General features: G+C 38.6%; 1 protein-coding gene across 5 annotated transcripts; it reads right to left on the bottom strand.

Moving 5' to 3' along the window:
• Positions 1–931: 931 nt before the first annotated feature.
• LOC135688611 (uncharacterized) lies at positions 932–25,078 on the bottom strand. 5 transcript variants are annotated; one of them, XM_065205550.2, is made up of 5 exons: positions 6,278–6,436; positions 5,823–5,905; positions 3,288–3,765; positions 2,135–2,241; positions 932–1,277 (listed from the first exon to the last, which is right to left on the bottom strand). In XM_065205550.2, the coding sequence occupies exons 1-5, from the start codon at positions 6,303–6,305 to the stop codon at positions 1,107–1,109; spliced, it is 867 nt and encodes a 288-aa protein (XP_065061622.2). In that variant the 5' UTR covers positions 6,306–6,436; the 3' UTR covers positions 932–1,106. The 5 variants fall into 5 exon arrangements, 4 of the variants coding, with proteins under 4 accessions (XP_065061622.2, XP_088970182.1, XP_088970181.1 ...); XM_089114056.1 differs by having other exon boundaries at positions 5,823–6,024; positions 6,278–6,406; XR_016144930.1 differs by lacking the exons at positions 932–1,277; positions 2,135–2,241; positions 3,288–3,765 and adding exons at positions 22,652–22,831; positions 24,069–25,078 and having other exon boundaries at positions 5,884–6,024; positions 6,278–6,553.
• Between the last annotated feature and the right edge of the window lie 86 nt (positions 25,079–25,164).

Consider the following 25,164-nt stretch of genomic DNA (forward strand, 5'->3'; position numbering starts at 1 on the left):
TCAAAATTCATACTTAAGTACCATTCTTTGAAAGTTCGACTGCTACAGAAAAAAATTTCTTCTTTTGCCCGGCAAAATCCTTATAATGTGGTGGTACAGCGCCCCCGATACCCCCCTTTGGTGACGCCCCTGTTACAGGACTCATTTGAATGCACCCGACAAATTTTGGCCACGTAATAGTGATTTCATACCTAAACTTTTTGGAGACTAGCTAGTTGCATTAGCAAATTACCAAAAGTTCCTAAAGGTTGGCCGACCACATGCAGAAAGGCATACATAGCTTCATTGATGAACAAAATGTCAGTTTGCAAAATATTCATTAGATCTTCAAGGCTCTTTTCCCGACGTATTTCGATGGCCATCTAAATTTCCAGTTGTTGGACTATACAATATTCCCCTTGTTACGTATCCAATCGGCAACGGAAGACCGACTCTCAACGTTTTCTCAATTATTAACGCGCCGCAGAGCCTCTCATTACTCTAAACGGTCAATTGTTGGGGCATGGTGACAGCATCTCAATCATAATTTGTTTCCACATCGCTGTCATTGCATGTAAAAATATTGCTGTCTAAATGGCTAAAATTTTACTTCTCCTTCGCTATTTTTAGGGCCCTCTTCTTCATCTTTTTACCAGTACATAGATTTAAATAGAGAATGTTGTTTGGTCTTTTATGTTTGTTTGGTCATACGTTTTGTTTGGATAATCCCCCCGAAATGCCTAAAATCCTATTGCTCTAAAAATTTCGTATGATAACTGAAATTAAAGAAATACAAAACCTCATGATTTGTCTAAAATAAATGCATGCCCTCGTGGCCCTAATAAAGTATTGCCCAACCAATAGAAACTGTTATATATTGATGCAAATCTTTGCCAAATGATCACAATCATCGTGATCACAAACAGATTTAAGCCACTCAGATATAACGATGTTTAGCTGCAATACCAAATACGTTTAACTGAGCAAAATTGCTGAGAATGATGTTAAGTGATAAAACATGTGAAGATAAAAAGGTGTCTATCTAAAGCGTAGTCTATCTAAGGCTATCGGAAGCATATCTAAAGCGTCTAAGCGTAGTCTTTGCAGACAAATACAGCTTTTACTGGTCATCCATAATGTGAGCCACCTCCAGCTCTCACTGCGGCGTAGTAGACACTTGCGTACTTCACGCAGTCGACGTACGTCAGCTTCCCTGCAATGCTACGCGCACGTTGCTTGCATTTTCTCAGCATATTGCGGTAAAATATCTTGTCACATCCTAGCCTTGAAGATCGTTTCTGAAAAAATAGAAGGAGGGTTATTATTGGTTTTAAGCGGGCGAATAGGCATCGTTGTCAGGGTTGGACGGCAAACTTAGCCTTCCTCAAAAATAGGTTCTAGAGAAAAAATAAATTTCTAAATTTCCAAAATAAATTCGTATTTATAGGTCCTGTTAACACAAAGTTTCTTTCTTGCTTTCTAAGAAGAAGGCATTCTTTTCCAAAAAACTGTTATGGAAAAGTCATGATTTTTCACTCTTTTCTATAAGAACACGAGCCTCAAAATTGATCAAAAGTTAAGAACAAATTAAGAACAAACTGAGGCTGAGCTACTGCAAAATGCAATTTTGAACCACGTTTCATCTCAAAAACAAGGATTTTTAGCCATGTGTGGGTGCTTTTTCGGTGAATATTCAAACTTTGTTGGGAAATGAGGCCTCACCACCTCCCCAGAGCGAAAACGCTAGCAATCGCATTGCTTACACCCTAATAATTTAAAAACAAATTAAGAACAACCCAGCCTCGGATTTTCGAAAAAATTAAGAACAATCAGCCTGAACTTAAATTTACTGGTTCTTACAAAAAAGAGTGTATTTTCATTTTTGTTATTCTTCCGAGGGCCACATGTATCACTGCCCCTTTCTTGCAGCATCCTCTAAAGGATGCTAGCAATTTGACGGTTATAGAATACACATAGAAAATATATGTGGTTACAGCGGCTATGGGGGCTTGGGGGCTTGGGGGCTTGGGGGCGTGGGGTCGTGGCCTTCCCAATAACCTATAAAGTAAAGTGTATATTAAACTTTTTTTAAACAAACCTATAATGTAAAGTGAAAACAATTGTTTTAAATATTAATTTAAAGTGTACTGCTTACGTAGTGGTAGCAGTAATCGTGTTGATTGCAAGCAGGATTGAAAACTCTCTTGTATGGGAATGGAAGTCCGTAAGGTATGCTACAGCCGTTTGGTCGGAACGGTCCACCTGCAATGTGAATCAAACAATCAAGGGCTATGAAAAGAATAAGAGAGGCAATCTCTGCCTAAAGTCTTGGAACACTTATGTCAGTTTTCAAAAGCAAAATCAGTCATTCCCCCCTTCTTCTAGGAGAGATGCTGGTTTATTATAAAAGTAGGAGATAAAGAAGTACATTTTTTCTTGCGACCTATATAATATTTTTGAAAATTATCAACATTGTTCTAGGGGGAAAGGGGTGGAAGGAGTTGTATTGGCAAACATAACGCAAATTGCTTGGTGTTCCAAGTAATTTTGGCAGGCATTGTAACTAAAATGGGCCTTGATTCGCCTATTTTAGGCAAAGGGGCATAAAGATACGATAAAAGTATATTTCTGGTTTATGTAGAATCATTTGGATGCTCGGAAAATTCATGTACTTTCTGGTGCCACTTTCTGTTGCACCGTACCTGCTGCATTGATAACATTTCACTGCTCATATCCTATTAACCCCGCTTATATCCGGATATAGGCGCAGTGCCCTTATAAGTGGATCTGAATCTTACGGTTTTTGCGAGAAAAAAGAAAGACAAAAATTAGCGACATGGCTATCTATTTTCTATTTCCCAACGTCTACACGCTTCCTCGATTATTTTTCTTCCATTATCAAAAATTTACATGATGGAGAAGGCAACCTTAATGACGAACAGCTGAATGGAGAACTAATAGTTATGATAATCATTCGGACGCTGAGAAAGATGACATTAAATAACTGTTAAAATATCCAGTTTCTACTGTTGAAACATTACTTCTGCATTGTCATTCCATAGGCGGATGTGCCTGTATCTGAATCGTTTTTAGTACTCTGCAAAAAGGCAAATCGTGAAATTCCGTTTATAAGGGCATGCGCTTTCAACAGCGTATTCATCTTCGGGTGTGAAATTATCACTGTGATTGAAAAATTACTTCTGCTTTGGCTGAATCTATCTTTTGTTTTGAATTCGTTTTTACTCCTAGCAGACCAGAGTTTAACCCGTTTACAAAAAGATAACAGCAAAGGATCCAACTTCACTTACTGCGTCTGCGAATTGTTCGGCGTCTGCGAACTGCTCGGCGTCTTCGGACTGCTCGGCGTCTTCGGACTGCTCGGCGTCTTCGGACTGCTCGGCGTCTTCGGACTGCTCGCCGTCTACGGACTGCTCGGCGTCTTCGAACTGCTCGCCGTCTACGGACTGATCGACGTCTGCGGACTGATCGGCGTCTGCGAACTGATCTACGTCTGCGGACTGATCGGCGCGTACGAACTGATCGGCGCCTTCTAGTAGACCATCGTGGAGCATTTTCTGCCGATGCTACGGTGTCCTGTTCTTCGGCCACAGGGCTGCCGTCCGAATCTTCTCTGCTGGTCATCTCGGTATGTTCAGAATCTTCATCAAGGTCTTTCAGATCATCATTTCCAGCAGTTTGAGATTCCTCCGCAGCATTTGAATCCTTAGCACCATCGCATTTCCTGAAGGCATCATTAACATCGCTTGAAGGATCCAACAATGTACGCTGCAAAGAGCATAGCTTTATCAGTTAAATTTCAACCTTTGGTTGCTAATTAATCCATTCAAAAAACGATAGGTAATTATCAGTATAACCTTTCTGAAAACACCCTTTTGTAGCTCTGTAAATAAATCTACAATTAAATTATATTTAATACCCTATTACCCGGCATATAAGCCTCGAAGGATAAACTATGTCTAATTTTGGACGGGGACGTGCCATTTTGGTTAAAATTTTGGACCCATAATTCCGCAAATGTCTGAAAAAATGTGACCCATAATCCCGCAAACATGATGAAAAACATACCCATTATTCTGCAGAGCAAATAACATTTTTAAAGCACATAAAAAATCATTAACCAGATTTTGCATGTCCTATGCCCCAAAATCTCAATATTGCACACATTTCATACTTTTATTTTTAACTGGACATTAATTTTGTTAATGCTTAATCTCCCTCCTAATAATTTTGCAATATTTCCCCAAAATGGTACCCATAGTTCTGCACATATTTCAAAAACTGATACCGATAATTCCGCATATATTTCAAAAACTGATGTACCGATAATTCTGCACTTTTCAGAAAAAGGTACCCCTAAATAATAGTACGTCCCCGTACCTTCAAACATGTTAAGGTGCCCTCCCCCCCCCCCCGAGATATAAGCCCAACCTGTATAAAAGCACATGGGCTTGTACCCGGATAGGCTCGATGAGGCTGTAAGTGAGAGACTTCTCATTTCAGGATGAGCTTGTAAATGATACTTCAGAATAAAGGAAACTTCATAGAAAGTCATATATTTTCTTCTTTTTCGACAAAATCCTTGACAATATTCTGCTTTTTTAAGATGTGTTTCTGGTCCTTTAAGAACATATATGCATAGGACCTCTTAACCATTTCTCCTGTTGTTGTCTCTTTAGCCTCATACAAAAGCTTTTCTTTTTCCTAGGGAGTTCGATGCCAAACATCACAATTCATAGGCCTATACAAGGGCACGCTTTTCAAATTGCAAAATTCAAATCGTAAAGAATTTGCATATAGGCCCATAGGCTTCAATGCGGGATAACAGGGCCCAGGCTGGCAAAAGTAGGGGCCAAGGCTTCTTTCCCTTTTCACTGTGCATAGCTTTAAAACTACTTGCTTTGTAAAAAAGGGTCATGGCCACCCCGGTTCCCCAGTGCCGTGGGCCCGGGGATAATAGAGTACAATTACAATACACTCTTTTTTTATAAGAACCAGTAAATTTAATTTCAGGCTGACTGTTCTTAATTTTTTCGAAAATCTGAGGCTGGATTGTTCTTAATTTGTTCTTAAATTAGGAGGGTGTAAGCAGTCCTATTGCTAGCTTTTTCGCTCTAAGGAGGTGTTCAGGCCTCGTTTACCAACAAAGTGAGTGAGACAGCCTTAATTTGCTGACAAATTTGAATATTTACCGAAAAAGCACCCACACGTCGCTAAAAATCCTCGATTTTGAGAAAAACGTTGTTCAAAATTGCATTTTGCAGAAGCTCAGCCTCAGCTTGTTCTTAATTTGTTCTTAACTTTTGACCAGTTTTGAGGCTCGTGTTCTTATAAAATTGTTCTTATAAAAAAAGAGTGTAAAACAATTTCTCATAGATATTACTGCCGTGTTAATCTTTGGAATTTACACGACGAGGGGCAGAAAGACTTCTAGGGAGACCTATTTCTCAAAAAAAAGTGTTGCAAATTTCAAGACACCTCTATGAAAACTAAATTCGGTGCCTTATTTCAACCACATTGCACCATAATTAACCACAGACTTCTTAAGGTATTTAATAATTCAAAAAACATAGTGGGATAAAATACTTAGCAAGTTTTTAGCATAATCTGAATTATTTGAAGGTTCTGGCAATATTTATTTAAAATTTACCTGGCATTTACATCCAACAACTTTGGCGTCAGAAACGGCATTCACAATGAAGTTACCTTTCAACCTAGCCTGCATCACAGACTACTTACCGTCCAACAATGAGACTACCTTCCAACCCTGCTGTTAACAATGTGGCTATATTAGGACTACGTTTAAGTCTGATGCTACTTCATACCTGTATGCAGTCGGTGTCTACATCACTTTCCATTTCATTGTCTGCCGCATCACTCGCAAACGCCAGCAAAGCAAGACCAGCAACTAAAGCCAAAAACAATTTAAATTTCGTCATCATATGGTTTACATCCCGAAGGCACGCCAATGTCATTTGTACTAGTTAGCATAGAGGCCAGTGATTTTGCATCTCGCATTCTACAGATCTTTAATAAAAAAGAACCTCCGATTTGAAATCGTCCTTTGAAATAAATCAAAACTGAATACTCTAATTAATCTACCGCAGCAGTAAATCTAATGTAATGTGTAGAAAAAGATGTCCGTCGCTTTGTCTCAAAACAATGGATTTTTTGGTAGAGACAAAGCTAAAGATGTCAACTCCATTCTAGCATATAGGAAGAAAATTGACAACGCCAAGAGATTCGTATGGAATTCAATTCAACAAAGCAATTTACTTACAAACCAACAGCGTTCGTAGAGTTCTCATCGTGCCTTTTAATGCTCAACTCTGGTTGATCTGCTATGTGAACCTCCTCTCAAGCAGACGTGCGTATCTTCCTACCTTCAAGCGGAACTATGAGGTGAGGTGTGTCGCTTCTTTTTTTATGCAGTGGGATGACTGCCAAACAAATACCTTCTGTCAAAGAAACACTTACCGTCATTATGATGCATGTCAACATCGTTTCAGACGTGTTTCATACTGGCTGGCATCATCAGTTGATAAAACAGCAGGATCTAATCAACAATGAAACAAGTGAGAAAATATGACAGCATCTTTCAAGAAGTGCTTAGACTCAAACTCAAAACTCAAACTCTGAATCTTTATCAGCAAAAACAAAATGTTAATTACAATATACCAAGAATTGAAAGTTAGAATACAAAAGTTAGCATTTTCAAAAATTTAGTTAATTAAGTACATCAGATAAATTGGTTTTGTTATGCTGAAAGACACATGAGAAAAACTCGCGAGGATCTATCGAGTCATATGTCCTAGTGACGTATTTAAACTCAAGATTATAATTTCCATTTCAGTTTGAAGTAGTGTATAACAGTAAGAGTAAAAATTAAGGATGTAAGAGTATAGAAAAAAAATTTATATGTATATATATATATATAAAGGCTTAACTCACACCAGAGCTTGATGATGCGGCGGGGGCAGGAAGGAGCTGCAGAAAGGGCACATTGGGGTTGTCATTCAGCCTGGTTCTAGGTATCTATATATTCCTTCAGCAACAGTCTGCATTATTGGCGAGGGTTAAAATGAGTTTAGAGAAACCTTTTTAAAAGCAATTGACCTGAAACAGAAGGATGACGCAAACGGCGATAATAATCGAGCTGATGACAATCTGGTGGCTTCTAAAGCTCAGCCCCAGCAGGAATACGGTCCAAATCAAATATCGGCATTTGACAAACAAAGCATTGCAGCCAGTCTGGAGTCATATTGAGCTGATGAAGGCTGAGATAAATCAACTAAAATTGTCCAAGGACGGAACAACCCTTGATGGTTTTCAAAATATCGAGAGAGAAAATCTAAGACTTCGGAAAGAGAACAGTATCTTATTAGCTGAAATCGAAGCCCTAAAAAAGGAAATTGTTGACCAAAAGAAATACAAACATGATAATGCGTAAATTCCGTGGCAAACTGTTAGCTATAAGACAAACCAATACAGTTATCAATCTCAAAACTAGCTTTTTCAAAACACCCACCAACCGTCCTATAGACCAGGAGGCAACACACACGTTTACACATCCAAACAAATCTGATACCTTACAAATCATTTCTGAAGATGTGCCCTATAATTCTCTTCCTGCTTTTATACCCTCCGTACAAAATGTTCCAAACAACGCCACTTTGCCATCACGTAAACCACGTAGCACCATAATCCAACCAAATAAAGTTATCCATCAAGCGAAACCTACTGATAAATCAGCTATGTCCAGAAGACCACAACGATCATCATTTCAGAACGACAATTTTCACTTACTCATAATTACCAACCTCCATCAGATAAGAAACCTTACATTGCTATCATTGGCGACTCTATAATCAAGAATATTCTCCCTCACAAACTTTCAAAAAATATGCAAGCATGGGTCAACAAAATCAGCATCGGTGGTCTGAAGGCTATGGAACTGGAACACTGTATCGAACCTATCATCTCAAAAAAGCCAGACTTTATCATTCTACATTGCGGCATAAATGACGTCATGACCACCTCCAGCAGTCCGCGACAAATAGGCGAGGAATTGAAAGAACATGGGCTCCGACGCAGGTTGGAAAGTGGAGGGGCCAAGAGAAAATATTACAATCTTAACAAAAGTTTTTAAAAAAAGCTCTATTGTTTTGCAAAAAAGTGAGGGGGCCATGGCCCCCCCCGGCCCCCCTTCGTCGGAGGCCCTGAAGAAATGGCAACGAGCATCAGGAGACGTAAACAAACATGCAGTATCTTCATTTCGGGAATCATTCGTCAAGCTAAGTATAGCAATTCTGATGTCAATGTCCAACAGCTGAATAATATCTTGTATGACATTTGTGAAAAAAACAACTTTCATTTTATTGATAACAGTAATATAACTGTGTATGACAAGTGCAACAGTGGTCTGCACTTAAACAAATGAGGTAGCGCAAAACTCGCTTGTAATTTCAGGGATTGCATTAAGGCCTGTCGTTCTGCATGACTCAATAAGAATAAGTTGCTTTCTTTCTTACACTTCAAATAATATAACTGAATCGGCATCAAATTACAAAGAATTAAAACAGGTTCGGCTTAAATACCCAAAAAACCCTATTCTTGCTCATCTAAACATTAACAGTATCAGAAACAAGTTAGTGAAACCAAAATTGATGATTCTTTTTCAATTGAACAATTTTTTATTCCTGGATATAAAATTCCATATCGTGCTGATAGAAATATATACGGGTGTTGTGAAGTCAATATATTTCGCAGCCCAAGCCATCATGGGGGATTCCTACTCGTCCCAGTCTTCTTACGTTATATATATTCACGCCCTATATTGTAAGGTTAAGTTGTTTGAAGTAGTGAAGTTACGATAAAGTCACGCTACAAGTTTATGATGGGCTAACAAGTTACGTTTACGTTATAGCTGTATATAGTCACGTTTTGTATATATTTAAAGATAAAATCAACGATATGGAGTTTCATTCACGTCTACGCTCTACCGAAGCTATGTTCAAAATATAATGTCGCCCAACGCGGGGCACGGAATACGACGAAATCATGGCCACTGATACAGAAGGTAACAGTGGACAATTAAAGAAATTGTTAGCAATACGAGGAGGAAATAGAACCTCCATTACGAAGCTTGAACGACAAGCCACGGCTCTTCTTGAAGAACTAATTAATGAAAATGGAGAACAAGTCGAGAAGGTGATTCGTTTAGAAACGGCACAAAAGTCTCTTCGAGAAAAGCAAACGTATGTGAACGGACTAAACGAAAAGATACTGGAATTATGTCCAGAAGTTAATATCGAAAAAGAAATCGATGAAACGACGGAGCTGAATTTCAGAATCGATGAAATTCTGGGAAGGATTCAAGCTTTTAAAGACGGTCGTTACGCTCAGACCAATGCATTCGGAGTTGGGAGTGGAACGACACAAATTATTACGTCAACGCCTTCCAGAGAAGCTGAAAACGTTGAAGAAGCAACAAACAACGAACATGGTCTCAATACAAGCGGGGTTACCATGGGTTCTGTTGCCATTCGTCTGCCAAAAATAACGCTCCCACGATTTAACGGAGATATAACACGTTTCATGTCCTTTTGGCAGAGTTTCGAGAATGCCATAGATAAAAACGAAAGCATAACTGCAGTGGATAAGCTCAACTACTTGGTGAATTTGTTGGAGGGTCCAGCATACCGTGCAGTATCAGGACTCGAACTGACGGAACAAAATTATTTAAATGCAATGGAAATTTTGAAGGCAAGGTTTGGCAACAAACAACAAATAATCTCGACGCATATGCAGGCTCTCCTTGGGCTACAAAACTGCCCAAACGAAAACGTGAAGCAATTGCGCTTCATTTACGACAGCATAAATGTACACGTAAGGGGGCTTGAAGCCCTTGGTATGAGTTCTGCAAGTTATGGCAGTTTATTAGTACCAATCCTTATGGCAAGAATGCCGCGAGAAATTACATTGCATGTCGCCAGAAAGACGACCGAGGAAGTTTGGCCGATAAAAGAAATATTGGAGATTGTCAAAAAGGAAATTGAAGCCAGGGAACTGAGCGATAACATCAAGCCCGTCGAAAAGAAATGTGACAAAACTTCAGGATATGGACCAAAATCACCACAAGGCACTACGAAGACATTTTTGACGAAAGACGAAAAAGTGCAAGATTGTGTTTATTGTGGGCATGCACACTCTCCGTCAAGCTGCAAAGAAGTCCAGGAAATAGCGGGTAGAAAAAAGATCCTATTGGAGACCAAACGATGTTTTTCCTGCTTAAAATCTGGACACATGACAAAAAAGTGTCGGGAAAATCGAAATTGCAAAAAATGTGGCAGAAATTTTCACCACGAGTCAATTTGCTACAAAGGAGCAAAACAAACGGAGGAAGAAACAAAAGTAACTACCAGTGTTACAGGAAAACAAGAAGTTTTGCTGCAGACGGCAACTGCGTATGTTTATGGGGCAGACAAGGCTCAGAGGATGAAAATCAATGTTTTCTTCGATAGTGGGAGCCAACGAAGTTACATCTCTGAAGAAGTCAGACGAAAACTAAATCTGGAAGTCGAAAGACAGGAAAACTTAAATTTGAACACATTTGGAACTGAGAAATCAGTACGCAAGAAATGTGACGTCGTTAAGTTAATGTTAGAGACAGGAATAGATGAGACGCCAATTTTGATAAGCGCAATAAGCTATCAGTCTATTTGTTCGCCTATAAATACGCGCATAGACGTAAGCAAGTATCAGCATTTGATAGGCCTTAATCTAGCGGACAAGAAGCTAAGCGAGCAAAATAGGCGCATTGATTTGCTTATTGGTAATGATTATTTATATGATGTAATCATTGGTGATGTTATTAGAGGTACATCAGGGCCAATAGCAGTAAGTAGCAAATTAGGATGGCTACTTTCGGGAAAAGTACCAGGATCCTTGGAGCTTAAAACCTATTCTAATGTGACTTCTAATTTGATTTTAGATACGTCAGTTGGAAGGCCTGTCGAAGAAAATGAGGAAATAACACAAACGCTTCGCGAGTTTTGGAAACAAGAATCATCCGGGATTGACAAGGGGAGTGAACCCACAAATGAAGACAAACAAGACGAGCAATTTGAAATCACCTTTAATGGTAAAAGGTACCAGGTAAGCCTTCCTTGGAAGGTTGATATATCTTGCCTTAATGATGATTATAACTTGGCATTAAATCGCTTAAAATCTTTGTTTTGCCTGTTAAAAGGAAACCCTGAATTATTATCTGAATATGATAACATTTTCAAAGAGCAATTAAAAAACGGAATAATTGAGCAAGTCCCTGTGGAGGAGGAGAATCAGGGTAATCCTCATTTTATGAGTCATCATGGTGTAATTCGACGAGATCGTGAAACAACAAAACTTCGTGTTGTTTTTGATGGAAGTGCGAAATCGCACAAGGAAGCTTTATCTCTTAATGAATGTTTAGAACTTGGTGATAATTACATGCCGCCATTATTCGATACGTTATTACGTTTCCGCTCACATGCCATTGCTATAATAGCTGATATTGAAAAGGCATTCCTTCAGATTGAAATTGATAAAAAAGACCGGGATGCTTTACGTTTTTTGTGGTATGACGACATTAGTAAGCCGAATCCAACGGTTATTCAGTATAAGTATTGTAGACTGGTGTTTGGTTTAAGACCATCGCCATCTATACTGGGAGCCACAATTAAGAAACACATTGCTCAATATGCTAATCGATTTCCTCGTGTTGTTAAAGTGTTAGATCGGCTTTATGCTGATGACTTATCATGTAGCACAAATTCTATTGATGAGGCGTTAGAGATTTTCCATAAGTCACGGGAGATTTTGTCCGAAGGTGGGTTTAACCTTCGCAAATTTAAAACTAATGACACAGCTTTGTTACATGAAATCAAAAAGGTGGAAGCAGGTAACGTATCCAATGGTGATAATGCGAAGGAGATCATACAAGATGATCAATCCTTCGCTCAGCAAACAATAGGCCCACCTCAAAGAGAAAATAATAACAAGGTCCTTGGAGTAAATTGGGAAAGTAAAAAGGATGAACTGTTTTTTGATCTGGGGTCCATTATAGAACTAGCAAAAACACTTGAGCCCACAAAACGCTCTCTTTTAAAGTTAGCAGCCAAGATTTTTGACCCGATCGGTTGTCTTAGTGTGTATACCATCAATTTGAAAGTGCTCTTTCAGGAACTTTGCGTAGACAAATGGGGGTGGGATGAAGAGCTTACAGGAGAAGCAAGGGAAAAATATGATCGTTTCATTTCGGAAATAAGTCGTTTAGACGGGATTCGCATGCCAAGATGTTTCTTTGACCCAGGTAAAATAGTAAGCCAAGTCGAAATACATGGGTTTTCAGATGCCAGCGAGACTGCTTACGCTGGAATTGTTTATCTCCGCATTGTGTACGATACGGGGGAGGTAAGCATCAAGTTTGTCACTGCCAAGGCCAGGGTTTGTCCTCTAACAAAACAAAGCATTCCACGTTTAGAGCTTTTAGGGGCACAGTTACTCGCAAAATTAATCAGCACAGTAAAAGGTACTCTTGGGGAGGAGCTTCACGGCACGCCTATCAAAGTATTTTATTGGGTAGATTCGGTTTGCACTCTTTGCTGGATAAAGAACAATAAGGTTTGGAAGCAATTTGTACGCCATCGCGTGTCGGATATTTTACGAACTTCAAGCCGCGATGAATGGTTTTATTGCCCGGGATCTCAAAACCCAGCTGATTTACCGTCAAGGGGTATATTTGGTCCCAAGTTAGAGCAAAATCTTTTTTGGTGGGAGGGTCCGGGGTTTCTAAAACAGCCACCCACAAAATGGCCTAAGCAAGAAGATATTTTCGAATCCGGTTCCGCTTTAGAGGAAAGAGTAAAATGTAGCCCCAATATCACGCATGCTTTAGCAACTAAGGAAAACGCCAAAGTTGGCAACGTTGTAGATTTTGAAAGGTTTGGTTCTTACCAAAAATGTGTCCGTATATTAGCATGGGTACTTCGTTTTATACATAATTTACGCGCATCGTTAAAAAACAATACTTGTCAACGAGAAAATCAGATAAATATAGAAGAATTTGCTAACGCAGAAAATGTTCTTATACGCTCAATTCAAGGTGAATTATTTTGTAAGGAAATTGATTATTTACAATCAAAAGGGGACAAAAAACCCCCTTTGTACGTTTCGCAATTTCAGCTCTTCGTAGACGAAAAGGGCATTTTGAGGTGTCAAAGTCGTATAAAAAATGCATCTGTCATAGAGTCAAGCATAAGACCAATCTTGTTACCGAAGTTTCATCAGGTTTCTAAATTGCTTGTTCTCTATTGCCACGAAAAAGTCATGCACGATGGAATAAGGGAAACGTTAAATCTTTTACGACAAAAGTATTGGATTCCTCGTGCAAGGGAATTAGTTAAAAGTATTGTACGCAAATGTATCACATGTAGAAAATTAGAAGGTTTGCCATATTCTACTGTATTTTGTCCAGACTTGCCACGAATGAGGGTCGATGATCAGCCCCCATTTGCAAATACAGGGCTAGATTTTGCAGGTCCATTGACAGTTGCCAGTAAAGGTAACAATGATGGAGAAGAGAAGTTTTATGTCTGTCTTTTTACTTGTATGTCGACAAGAGCAGTTCATTTAGAACTTGTAGAATCGCTCAATGTCGAGTCATTTTTACGAGCGTTTCGAAGATTCACAGCACGTAGAGGTTTACCGTCTCTATTGGTAAGTGACAACGCCAAGACCTTTAAGTCAGCTTCAAAGGATGTAAAACATCTTTTGCGTTCCCCTAGGTTAGGTGAAAGCCTTGAAAAGAAAGGAGTTAAGTGGCAATTCATAGTTGATAGAAGCCCATGGCAAGGAGGTGCTTGGGAAAGGTTAATAAGGAGCGTAAAACGTTGTCTAAAAAAGGTAATAGGTCGGTCATACCTAACGCAAATAGAATTAAATACCATCTTGATAGAGGTCGAAGCAGTAATCAACTCTAGGCCAATTACTTATGTATATGATGACACTGACGGTATTTCATATCCATTGACACCGTGTCAATTAATTAATGGAAGAAATCTATCACTTTTGCCCCAAGACAGGTACTATGAAATGCTAAGTACATACGAGGTTCTGTCAAAACGAGCCAAGTATCATAAGACTCTACTTCAACAATTCACGAAGAGGTGGAAGAAGGAATATTTAACAGGTATTATGGAAGCCTATAGACCGAAAGACAAACGGGAAGAGCCAGTCATATCGGTTGGAGATATAGTTCTTTTAAAGGATGACGATAAAAAACGCACTTTTTGGAAGTTATGTAAAATTCTTGAGTTGATTGTAGGTACAGATGGAAGCGTAAGATCAGCAAAGATCCAAATAGCAGGTGAAAGGAGTAAGGGTAAAGTATTCAGACGTCCCTTGAAATTACTTGTACCTTTAGAAATTGCATGTAAGGAACCTAACACAGAAGCAAATCAAGTCAACGCACCTATAGCGCCTGCGCAGCCAGCAGATAGAACTATTACGCGATCTAAGCGCGCAGCTGCAAAGTTAGGAGAGTTTCTTAGAAGAGACAATATGTAAATATTTCAATATGTATACGCTTACAGTTTCAGCTTGCTTAAAAAAAAATGTTCTTACGTTTTGTTGATGAATAATGATTGATTAATATGTATTATTGTAAATTGAGTGCAGGCAACTCAATCGGGGGAGTATGTTGTGAAGTCAATATATTTCGCAGCCCAAGCCATCATGGGGGATTCCTACTCGTCCCAGTCTTCTTACGTTATATATATTCACGCCCTATATTGTAAGGTTAAGTTGTTTGAAGTAGTGAAGTTACGATAAAGTCACGCTACAAGTTTATGATGGGCTAACAAGTTACGTTTACGTTATAGCTGTATATAGTCACGTTTTGTATATATTTAAAGATAAAATCAACGATATGGAGTTTCATTCACGTCTACGCTCTACCGAAGCTATGTTCAAAATAACGGGGGTGGTCAAACTACAAATTCAATCAAAGATCTTTGATTCAATCCATAAAGATCTGACTGAGAATTCAACAATAACTGAAATAATAAAATACTTTAAAGAGTATCAAGCATAAAAGCAATCAACAACTTCCTAGCAAATACTCTAAGGTCCTTAATAGAAGGGGGGGACGCTTATTAATTTTTTGATTTTTTTCTGAACCCCCCGGAGCTTATTTGGATCCCCCGTTTATTAATTTTTATATGCAGTCATTCATATCCCTTATTTCATTTGTCCTTTAATCATTTGTCCTTTAAAGTGTGAAATTTCTGCAAAGTTTCTCTTAAATGAAGAAGTTCCATTGTACAAATGTTTTAACATAAAAAAGTAGTGACATCCTAAAAAGATTTACATAGGCCTGACTGATGTACACAATGATAATTAGCCTGCTCATTTTAGTAATACAACAATATATTATTACATGGTGATAATTGTCATTTTGCTATCGATTGTATTCAGAAGAAAATCTCCTTTAACCCCTAAAAAGAATCATCACGTGATTTTTCAGATTTTTCACATTTCCGACCCCCCACTTACTAGGACCCCCCGCTTATTTATTTTTTGAAAAGTTTCTGACTCCCCCCAACTATCAAGACCCCCCTTCTATTAAGGACCTTAGAGTAACTCAACCTTAAGCTTTAAAGCGATCACCAAAGAAGCCTAAGACAAATAGTTGTGAAGCTGAATCACAAAAAGGCACACGGGAACGACATGATCAATGCAAAATTCCTAAAGATCTCAGTTGATATCATCCTACAACCCCTCCTGAACATCATAAATAAATGCATTCATTATTCAAGAAACTTTTTCAAACTTTTCAAACAAAGGTTATATTCTCACCTGTCTATAAGAAAAAGATTCTTTCAATAAGGAAAATTATCGACCAATAAGTCTACTAACGACATTTTCAAAGGTATTTGAAAAAGCAATAGAGCTACAACTGTCTCCATTTCTTGAAGAAAAATTTTTGAAATTCCTATGCGCATATAGAAAACCGTTTTCTCTCCAGCACACTCTTTAGACTTATTGAAGACTGGAAAACAGAACTGGAAAGGAACAAACATATTGGCGCTGTCCTTATGGATTTGTCAAAAGCCTTTGACTGTCTACCAAAAAATCCTACTTTTAGCAAAACTACATGCCTATGGTGTACATAGAAATTCTCTTTTACTTATACAATACTACCCGTCTAATAGCAAGCAAAGAGTCAAAGTGAAAGTATAGGAACGCTATTATTTAGCAAGAATTGCAATGGTTCCTATCATATCCTATGACTTTCCATCGTTGATGTTTGCTTCGATATCTTATTTAACGTGCAGAGAACACGGAGCCAATGAGAGAGATAGTGTATTGCTGTATAACTCTGATCTGAACTGAACTTGACTGACTGACTGAATTACATACAAATTAACATACTTATAAACAAAATAAATGTGCTGAGTAATGATGTGTTGTGATGATGTAATGATGATGCAATGAAGAAGGAAAGATCTAAACTTGGGAAGAAATCAGCATGACATAGATGTGTGAACGTGTGATCAATGGTGAAGGGAATGTCCTGTGCTAGGTGATGCTGTGAATGACCTAGGTGGATGTCATAGTGATGGCATGATGTAGGAATATGGCCTAATTTACAATATTAAAATCACTACAAAAGGTCAATATAGCTCCTGGGGTGAACTTGGACAAGGAGTGCCACAGGAATCAATGCTCACAGCAGATTTTGAAAGCAAATTTTGTACTGCCAAAAAAAGGATTTCAGTGGTGTCTTGAAGGGGCTCTGGGGGCTCAGTCCCCCTTGTTAAAGTTCAGAGTAAGCTATATCTATTCAAAAAATACGAAAGTTTTTCGACAGATATTTTGCATGGTTTAGGTAACTGCTAACTTTTCGAAAATTTGTTTTATATAGTGATAAAAAAAAAGCCTTTTCAAACTAAAAAGCCTCTCTGAACTAACCTGTGCTCCAGACTCCTAGCTTTCAAGACTTTGGGGTCTGGACAGGGGCGCCGGAAGCATTTTGAGGGGGCGGGGGCAGCTACTAAAAAAGGGCACATTTTCAATGACTATTATCAGCATTATAACAAAAAAATGATATAACATGATACTTTGGTACCGATAAAACGTTTAATCTAAAAGGCCAGTCTAAAACTTTCCATTCTGTTGTTTAGGTTTAGCTGGGTGAGAAGGGGGGGGGGGGTACCTTAACAAGTTTGAAGGTAGGGGGACGTGCCATTTTTTAGGGGTACCTTTTTCTGAAAAGTGCGGAATTATCGATGTCAGTTTTTGAAATATGTGCAGAACTATGGGTACCATTTTCGAAAAATACTGCAAAATTGTTAGGAGGGAGATTGAGCATTAACAAAATGAATGTCCAGTTAGAAATGAGAGTAAGAAATATGTGCAATTTTGAGATTTTTAGTGAAGGACTTGCAAAATTTGTTTGATGATTTTGTTGTGCTTTAAAAATGTAATTGCCTTGCGGAATTATGGGCATAGTTTGCATCATTTTTGCGGAATTATGGGTCCAAATTCTTTAACCAAAATGGCACGTTTACGTTCAAAATTAGGCTTAGTTAACCCCCCCCCCTCCAACCCCGTGGGCTGTTGGCTGTCGTGTCGTATCACGCTGCATTGTGCTAAAAGTACGTTCTGCAGTTGCATATGAAAGTGCAAATGAGTTGTATAATTGCAATCACTTGTGAGCTCTGGCAGGCGTTCATTATGGCATTCAATTTAAGTCATGATTTATCAAAGGGTTTCCATCTTTGCTACCTTCTTTCTTGGTACGGCAACTTCTTTCTTATAAATTCTGATGACTTTGCTTAAGTTCATCTCATTTTTAAAAGCTTTTAGATTACTTTAATTGAGGCTTCTACTAGTTAACTTGGATAAGTGTTACGTTTTGCTTTTGTGTTTGACATTCTCTGGGCCCCATCTTAGTTTTCGCTTAGGATCCTGGATGCGTCCGTTACTCCACTCACCTTATTCTACTGTAATTTCCTACATTTTAGAGTGTTTCCGAAAGAAATAGCATTATTGCATGTAAGATCATAACAAATGCACCCAATGTTTTAATCGCTTTCATTTTGGTCCTAATCACACTAATATTTTATCTCACCCAAGAACTTGAAATTTTACATATTTATTCCATTTGCATAATAGACAAGAATATAGCTTGACAATCTGACATTCAAGCTAATGTTTACTTTCTCAACGGATTCTGGTAGTAGGGAGTTCAGGCTTTCATAATCTGCCAGGTGACTTTTTGGAAAATGCCTGGATGTCACGTGATTGATGACGTCATTTAACGGTAAAAAATCAGACAAAATCATCGTTAGCTCCTCACTGAAGGGTTATTTTTAACGCAACTTACATATTTTGACTCGTCTCATTGCAAGCTTTCAAATGATATATATTTAAGCAAGATTTGCCGACATAAGTATTTTCATTATGACGTCATAAAAAATTTTGCATGGCGTCATCAAATATTTTATTGTCATAAAATGATACGTTAGCATGATTTTGTTTTAATATGACGCTGGCTGTCAGCAAAAGCTTTTCTTCCATATGTTTTTCAATTAAATATTAGTAATTAGTTCATTTAAATCGAATTTGTGCCCGCCGCAATAGCCAAAGTTCGAAACAGGTAGTAGTCACTATCTGACGAGTGAGTCTTGCTCCCACTCTGAACCGGACAATTATTTCTCTGCATCTGTATTTGACTGTTGCTAAGTCGGAAAATATCTTCGCACTATTATAGACTGTCGAAGATGTCTTCGCACTATAGGTCTTTAGCGCTGGGTATGAAAGTGTATGATTTTCTTCATTGGTAAATTCATCTCCTGCGTCACCTTCGTATTCTTGTGATGTAAAGGAAGCTCTCGGAGATGAGGAAGCTGCTTTCCTGTGAACCATTTAGACTTTAAACGGTCGAGTATGTCGTCCAAATTTCAACATCAGGCTTTTGGGACATGTCTTGTAGTAGTTGCACCTAAACAGTGTAGCCAAAATAACCTTGTTAAGTTGATACAATTTAATTCTTTTCTGATTGAGTGATTATGGATCTGCTGGAACTGCTGCAGATGATTTTTTTCAGATTTGCTAAATATCTTTGTCCCTAAATAGCTTCTATATGTTGTTCCACTATATTCTGCTGTTTCACGAATGTCTTTGCTTTTGCGATAACTCCTTCGGAGATACTTTTAATGATGACTTGTTTCTGGTTCCTCGTTAGCTTTTTTCACAGTAACCTTATCAATGTTGTGCTTATATGTATGCAGTTGTCTCAGCCAACAATTCCATTAATCTGTGATAAAATACAGCAAATTTTGGAACCAAAAGTTTCAGCGATGCCTCAAATCTTGACGATTTGTTTGTTATTTATGCACATAAACCGCTAATGTGTGGGTTTGCACTTCTGTGTTGCATGAACAAGCAGCACACATAAATCAGTTTCTTTTGCAACAGCAACTACTTTTGCATCTTTCGAGTTACCTTGCAAAATATTCTGGTTTCCGTCTTTTTGTGGTTACATCTTGAAGGGACTTCTACTTGCTTTTTGAAGTCTCCGATGCTTCTCCTCCTTAAGCTACGATAAATTGAATTGTCAGAGGCCTGTGACCCTCAGCGCTTCGAAAGAATTCGGGAGCAAGTCTCATAAGATTCTCTTTTTTTCATCAATGTAAAAATACTCTTCTTACTTTGGAGTATCTTTTGCTCTCCACTTTTTATATGCACTTGTCTTGATGACTCTCTTTTGCCGTTTGCTTGCTCGTGTGCTGTTTCTAAATATTTAGCGTTGACTTTGTTTCCACTTCCATTACTTTAGCCTCATAAGGAGAATTAGCACATCCATGGATGTTCTTGAACCAAACACTGAATGTTTCCTTGGGTTTGATGCTACAAACTCATGCCGTCTCATCAAATCTCCATCTGGCGTTTTCTGGTGGCGTTTTTACAAATTGTTCTCACGGACTGATGACATTAGCGCTAACATGGAAGAAATATCTCGAAGAAATGAGCTATTTTGCTCGAATTGTAGGTTGTTGCTGGCAACGGAAGTATAGTCAGAAATTTAAGCTGCATTCTGTGGCACAAAGATCCAGGAAAACAGCGAAAGCAGTCTCAATAATGAACGAAGACCACCAAGCTTTCGTGATTGGCAAGGCTGCCTCTATCGAAAAGGCATTTTCATATCCCATCAAAACCAAAACTCTAGTCTTGCAACTCCTGAAGGTGTACTGTGACAAGGAGATAAAGCTGTTCTTCTTAATTTCATGTGCAAGGAGCCAAATCCATATATAAATCCACCATCAGGAAAATGCCAGATGGAGTATTTTATTTATGAGATGGCCATATTTCGCAGCAGAAGATAGCCTTTTTGAAAAAAGTCATGCACCTTCAGCACATCGGTAGGACATCTTAGATAGCCTATATTGCCAAGACATTCTTCCGATTTAGTGTAACATTCGAATGCGTATGCGGAGAAATCATTGTCCGGTTCAAAGTGGGAGCAAAACTTTGCAACTTCGGAGGAAGAAGTGACTCACTGGTCAGATAGTAACGACTTCTTTATTTAAACTTTGGCTATTGCTGTTGGCACAAATTCAATTTAAATGAACTAAATACTAATTATTTTGATTGAAAAACATATAGAAGAAAAGCTTTTGCTGACAGCCAGCGTCATATTAAAACGAAATTATGCTAACGTATCATTTTATGACAATAAAATATTTGATGACGTCATGCAAAATTTGCTATGACGTCATAATGAAAATACTTATGTCGGCAAATCTTGCTTAAATATATATCAATTGAAAGCTTGCAATGAGACGAGTCGATATATGTAAGTTGCGTTGAAAATAACCCTTCAGTGAGGAGCTAACGATGATTTTGTCTGACTTTTTGCCGTTAAATGACGTCATCAGTCACGTGACATCCAGGCGTTTTCAAAAAAGGCACCTGGCAGATTATGAAAGCCTGAACTCCCTACTACCAGAATCCGTTGAGAAAGCAAACATTAGCTTGAATGTCAGATTGTCAGGCTATATGTCCTGTCTATAAACAAAGTGCCATTTTGACAGGGGCAAAGTGCTGTCCCGCTGTCCCCGCTGTCCCCGCTGCCCCCGTAGAGTCAGGGCAGGGGTCGGGGTCAGCTGCCCCCGTGCTTCCGGCGCCCCTGACTTTTATTGCTACTTTTTGCCCTAGCTTAGTTTTTTGAATTTATGGTCTTTTCCCCCCAACTTTTTTCCAATCTCCGCCCAGTTGGGAAAACAAAACAGAAACGAGGCAAGCAATAGCAACATATATACATTTCTGTCTTTCGTCCACCGATCAGCGCTTTCGTCTCGAGCTCGATGCGCACATGTTTATCTTCGCCTCGAGATGCGGAAGTAGAGTCTGAAGTATTGATCGACAGCGAATATATAGGCGGAAAATAAAGAAAAAGGAAATGAACACAGGGCATGCCTCCCACTTTTTGCAAAACAAGAGAGCTTTTTTCAAAATCTTTTCTTATGATTGCTAAATTTTCCCTTGACCCGCCCCCCCCATTTTCCATTCTGCGTCGGAGCCCATGGAACACTGACAATTTTAGAAGCATCATAAATCAAAGCATGCAGGATATCCCATCTCGGAATACGTTGTTGAGAAAAATCAAGCAACATGTTATTTTCCAAATGATTGAAATTTTCATCATACACTTATAAGGCGTTATGCCCTGAAATTCTCTAAAGGTTTTACACTTGCGGTCCGAAAGTATTGCACCCTTCGCCAAAAAATGACTGTAAAGCAGTCTTTTGGGACTATAAATTCCCCAGTTGCTTATTCTAAAGATTTGTTGAACATATCTAAAGATGAACGCTGAAGAATAACAAGACAATTTTGCTCTGCTATCTTGTTCATTGGTATCAACCATCGTGTTTACATCTTGCGATGCATCTGAATTCACAATTAACGCACTCTCTTTTAAATCTACAGTCCCTGGTTCTGAGTAACGCTACAAAAATTCTCCAAATTTAACTACCAATAAGAAGCAAGAATAACATGTGCAGTTTTACGTCATCTAAAGCTAAATAACAGCAATTTTTATGTAGAAATAACGCTGCATGCCTATAGCACGCTGAACGCTTATAACTAAATTTACCTAAACATGTATCTGTAGCCAAGTTATGGAGTAAACAAGCAATGTAAGGGTTCTCCCGCGATCCTAACGAGTTCGCCATGCGATCCATCTGAATGAACCGTAGGAAAAACAACTAATCACTACACAATTCTGTATTTATAGCAGATAATTTACCAACTTCGTGTAGCAATTAAGGTTAGAGGAAAAATGCCCGAAAGCAATGGAAAAGTTCGGACACACTCCCCTCGTTGAATCATATGGAATCAAGAATAAGACGAGTTTTCCATTGCGAGTTCTTAGCTGTGGCGCGCTTGGGTCTAGTAGTAGGGAGAACTGGGGTCGGATCATCCGCTTTATTCTCATGCTCCTCCGCATTACCACTTTCCACGTCCACAATGTTTCTCCTCGCCAATCTGCTTTGTACTTCAAATGGAAATAATTTCTGTAGAGGTCTATTTAAAAATTCTGGCTTACCTCTTCCGTTTACACGAACCTTTGCGCCTCTTACTATTCCATCTTTTCCCTTGATTAACTGAAAGATCACGCTCATCTTCCATTGGCCTCTTTTCACGTCATCTTCCTTCACTAGTACCATGTCTCCGACTGCAGCATTTGATTCCTTGAATCCATTCTTCTTATGCACTTGTCGCAAATCTACAAGATTCACGGTTTTCCATCGAGACCAAAAGTGGTTTAGTTTCTTAAGCAAATACAAGAATCGTTTGGTATGAGATGTGGTATCTTCATCAAAATTATTAGAGTTACAAGCAATTCCTTCAGATATCTGAGGAGGTCTCCTACCATAAATTAAATGAGAGGGTGTCAAAAGTTGATAACCGAGTTCATCATATAAATATGTCATTGGCCTGTTGTTTAAAGTAGATTGTATCTCAACAAGCACAGTAAAAAGTTCATCAAATGTCATTCTAGCATTTCCTAACCTTTTCAAACACTGTTTTACCATACCTACCATTCTTTCAAAATAGCCCCCCCCCCACCAGGGTGAGCTTTCCAAATTGAACTTCCATACAATCCTTTTTGCTTGAAAATATGGTAACACTGAGTGGTCACGTGTAGGTTTATCAAAAAACTTATGAGTAAATTTGAACGTTTGCGCATTGTCCGTATTTATTATATCTGGAATGCCCCTCAGCGCTGCAAATCTTCTTAAACTAAGAATAAAGGCAGAACCAGCAAGATCAGTTACAAGATCTAGATGTAAAGCTCTGGTAGTACAGCAAACGTAAAGCACAATATAATGTTCCTGCATTTCATTTGATTTCGACTTATAATACAACGGACCTGCAAAGTCAATACCCACATAAGAAAAGGGTTTGGTCTCTTGTACCCTAAAAGGTGGCAAATCTCCAGCTTGTGCAGACGAATAAGGTTTTCCTTGGACCTGCTTACACTTAACACAACTGTTAATCAAAGTCTTTACATATTGCCTACCCCTTGGCACCAAAAATCATGCCCTAAGTTCAGCAAGAGTAGATTTCAAACCATCATGATGGACTTTTTTGTGACAAGCATGAACAATCAACTCTGTCAATCTATGATGGCTTGGCAAAATTATGGGGAATTTACTATGTCAACTATGTCAGAGTTTCCTAACCTTCCCTTGCATCTTAACAATTTACCTTCCTTAAAGATGCCTCTAAGTTTATAGCAAGTTGTTTATACTTTGAATCCCTTTGCAACATTTCTTGAGCATCAACAATCCAATAGGCTTCTGCAGATAAAATTTCTGAAGCATCTAGTTCATTAGTGTTAATTGGTCTCCTTTCCCTTTTTGCCTTCAGATTTGAGATAAACCGTAAGGCCCACGATGTAACTCTCAACAAATGATCTAATGAACTGAATTTATCAATCTTGATAAGTTGAGACATACCTTGTGGAGTTTCTTGTACCATTGTTGTAACTGCTGCTGATTTTTTTCTCTCTGCTGGAACTTCTTCACTGTTTTCTAACAATGTTTCGGAGGGCCAGTATTTTCTGTCAAGCAAAAGCCAATGAGGTCCATGCCACCAAAGTCTATTATCCTTGAGTGTACTTGGTAGGGCTCCCTTTGAGCCAATGTCTGCTGGGTTGCAGATTCCTACACAATGGCCCCAGTTTTCCTTGCTTGAAAGTTTGAGGATCTCTTCGACACGGTGCTGGACAAAGTGTTTCCAATGATCAGCATTATTGATCCAAAACAGTGCTGTTTTGCTGTCTACCCAGCAAAAACGTTCCTTGACTTCTACCTGCGAACTCAAAGCTGTGTCAACAACATTCATTAATGTAGCTAAAATCTTAGCTGACATCAACTCAAGCCTAGAGATACTCAATTCCTTAAGGGGTGCAACACAAGTTTTCGCACAGACAAGATTAGAAAAAAGCTTGATCAGTCTCATATACAAGATAAACCATTGCACAATAAGCCTTTTTGCTGGCATCAGCAAATCCTTGTAGAGTGCAATTTCTAATATTGTCCTTAGTATTGTCATAAAGACATCGTGGCATAGGTCATCTACAAAGAAACTATTAGAAAGCTTTGATGAGAACTCTGGGTCCACCTCTCGATAGTTAGACAAGATATCTGAGGACAGCATTCAACAAAAACGATGATGAATTAACTCCAAATACAACTCTGTTAAATTGATATACTTCAATAGGTGAATTAGGGTCTTTCATATCCTTTACCCAAAGAAATCTGTGTACATCTCTATCTGAGGGGTCAATTTCAACATTTAGAAAGGCTTTCACAATGTCCGCAACCATAGGAGCCTTAAATTCTTGAAATCTCAATAAAATATCAAAGAACAATGGAGTAAGTGGTGGGCCTACATGAAGACAATCATTCAATGATGCATAGCTCTTGTGTTCCTTGGAAGAAGCATCAAAAACAATTCTTACCTTCGTGGTTTCGGCTTCACTTCAAATCACTGCATGATGAGGTAAGATATGTTGTTTCTCAGGCACTTCCAGCTCTGTCACCTTGTCAA

Source organism: Rhopilema esculentum, chromosome 19, assembly GCF_057945365.1.
Source record: "Rhopilema esculentum isolate cy_ngs chromosome 19, ASM5794536v1, whole genome shotgun sequence".
In the NCBI taxonomy this organism is placed as follows: Eukaryota; Metazoa; Cnidaria; class Scyphozoa; order Rhizostomeae; family Rhizostomatidae; genus Rhopilema; species Rhopilema esculentum.

Coding starts and splice junctions, on each gene's coding strand:
- LOC135688611 (XM_089114055.1), bottom strand. CDS start 24,771: ATGCTGTCCTCAGATATCTTGTCTAACTATCGAGAGGTGGACCCAGAG. Junction 22,832..24,068: donor GGTACAAGAAACTCCACAAG/GTATGTCTCAAC, acceptor TGAATCTTGTAG/ATTTGCGACAAGTGCATAAG.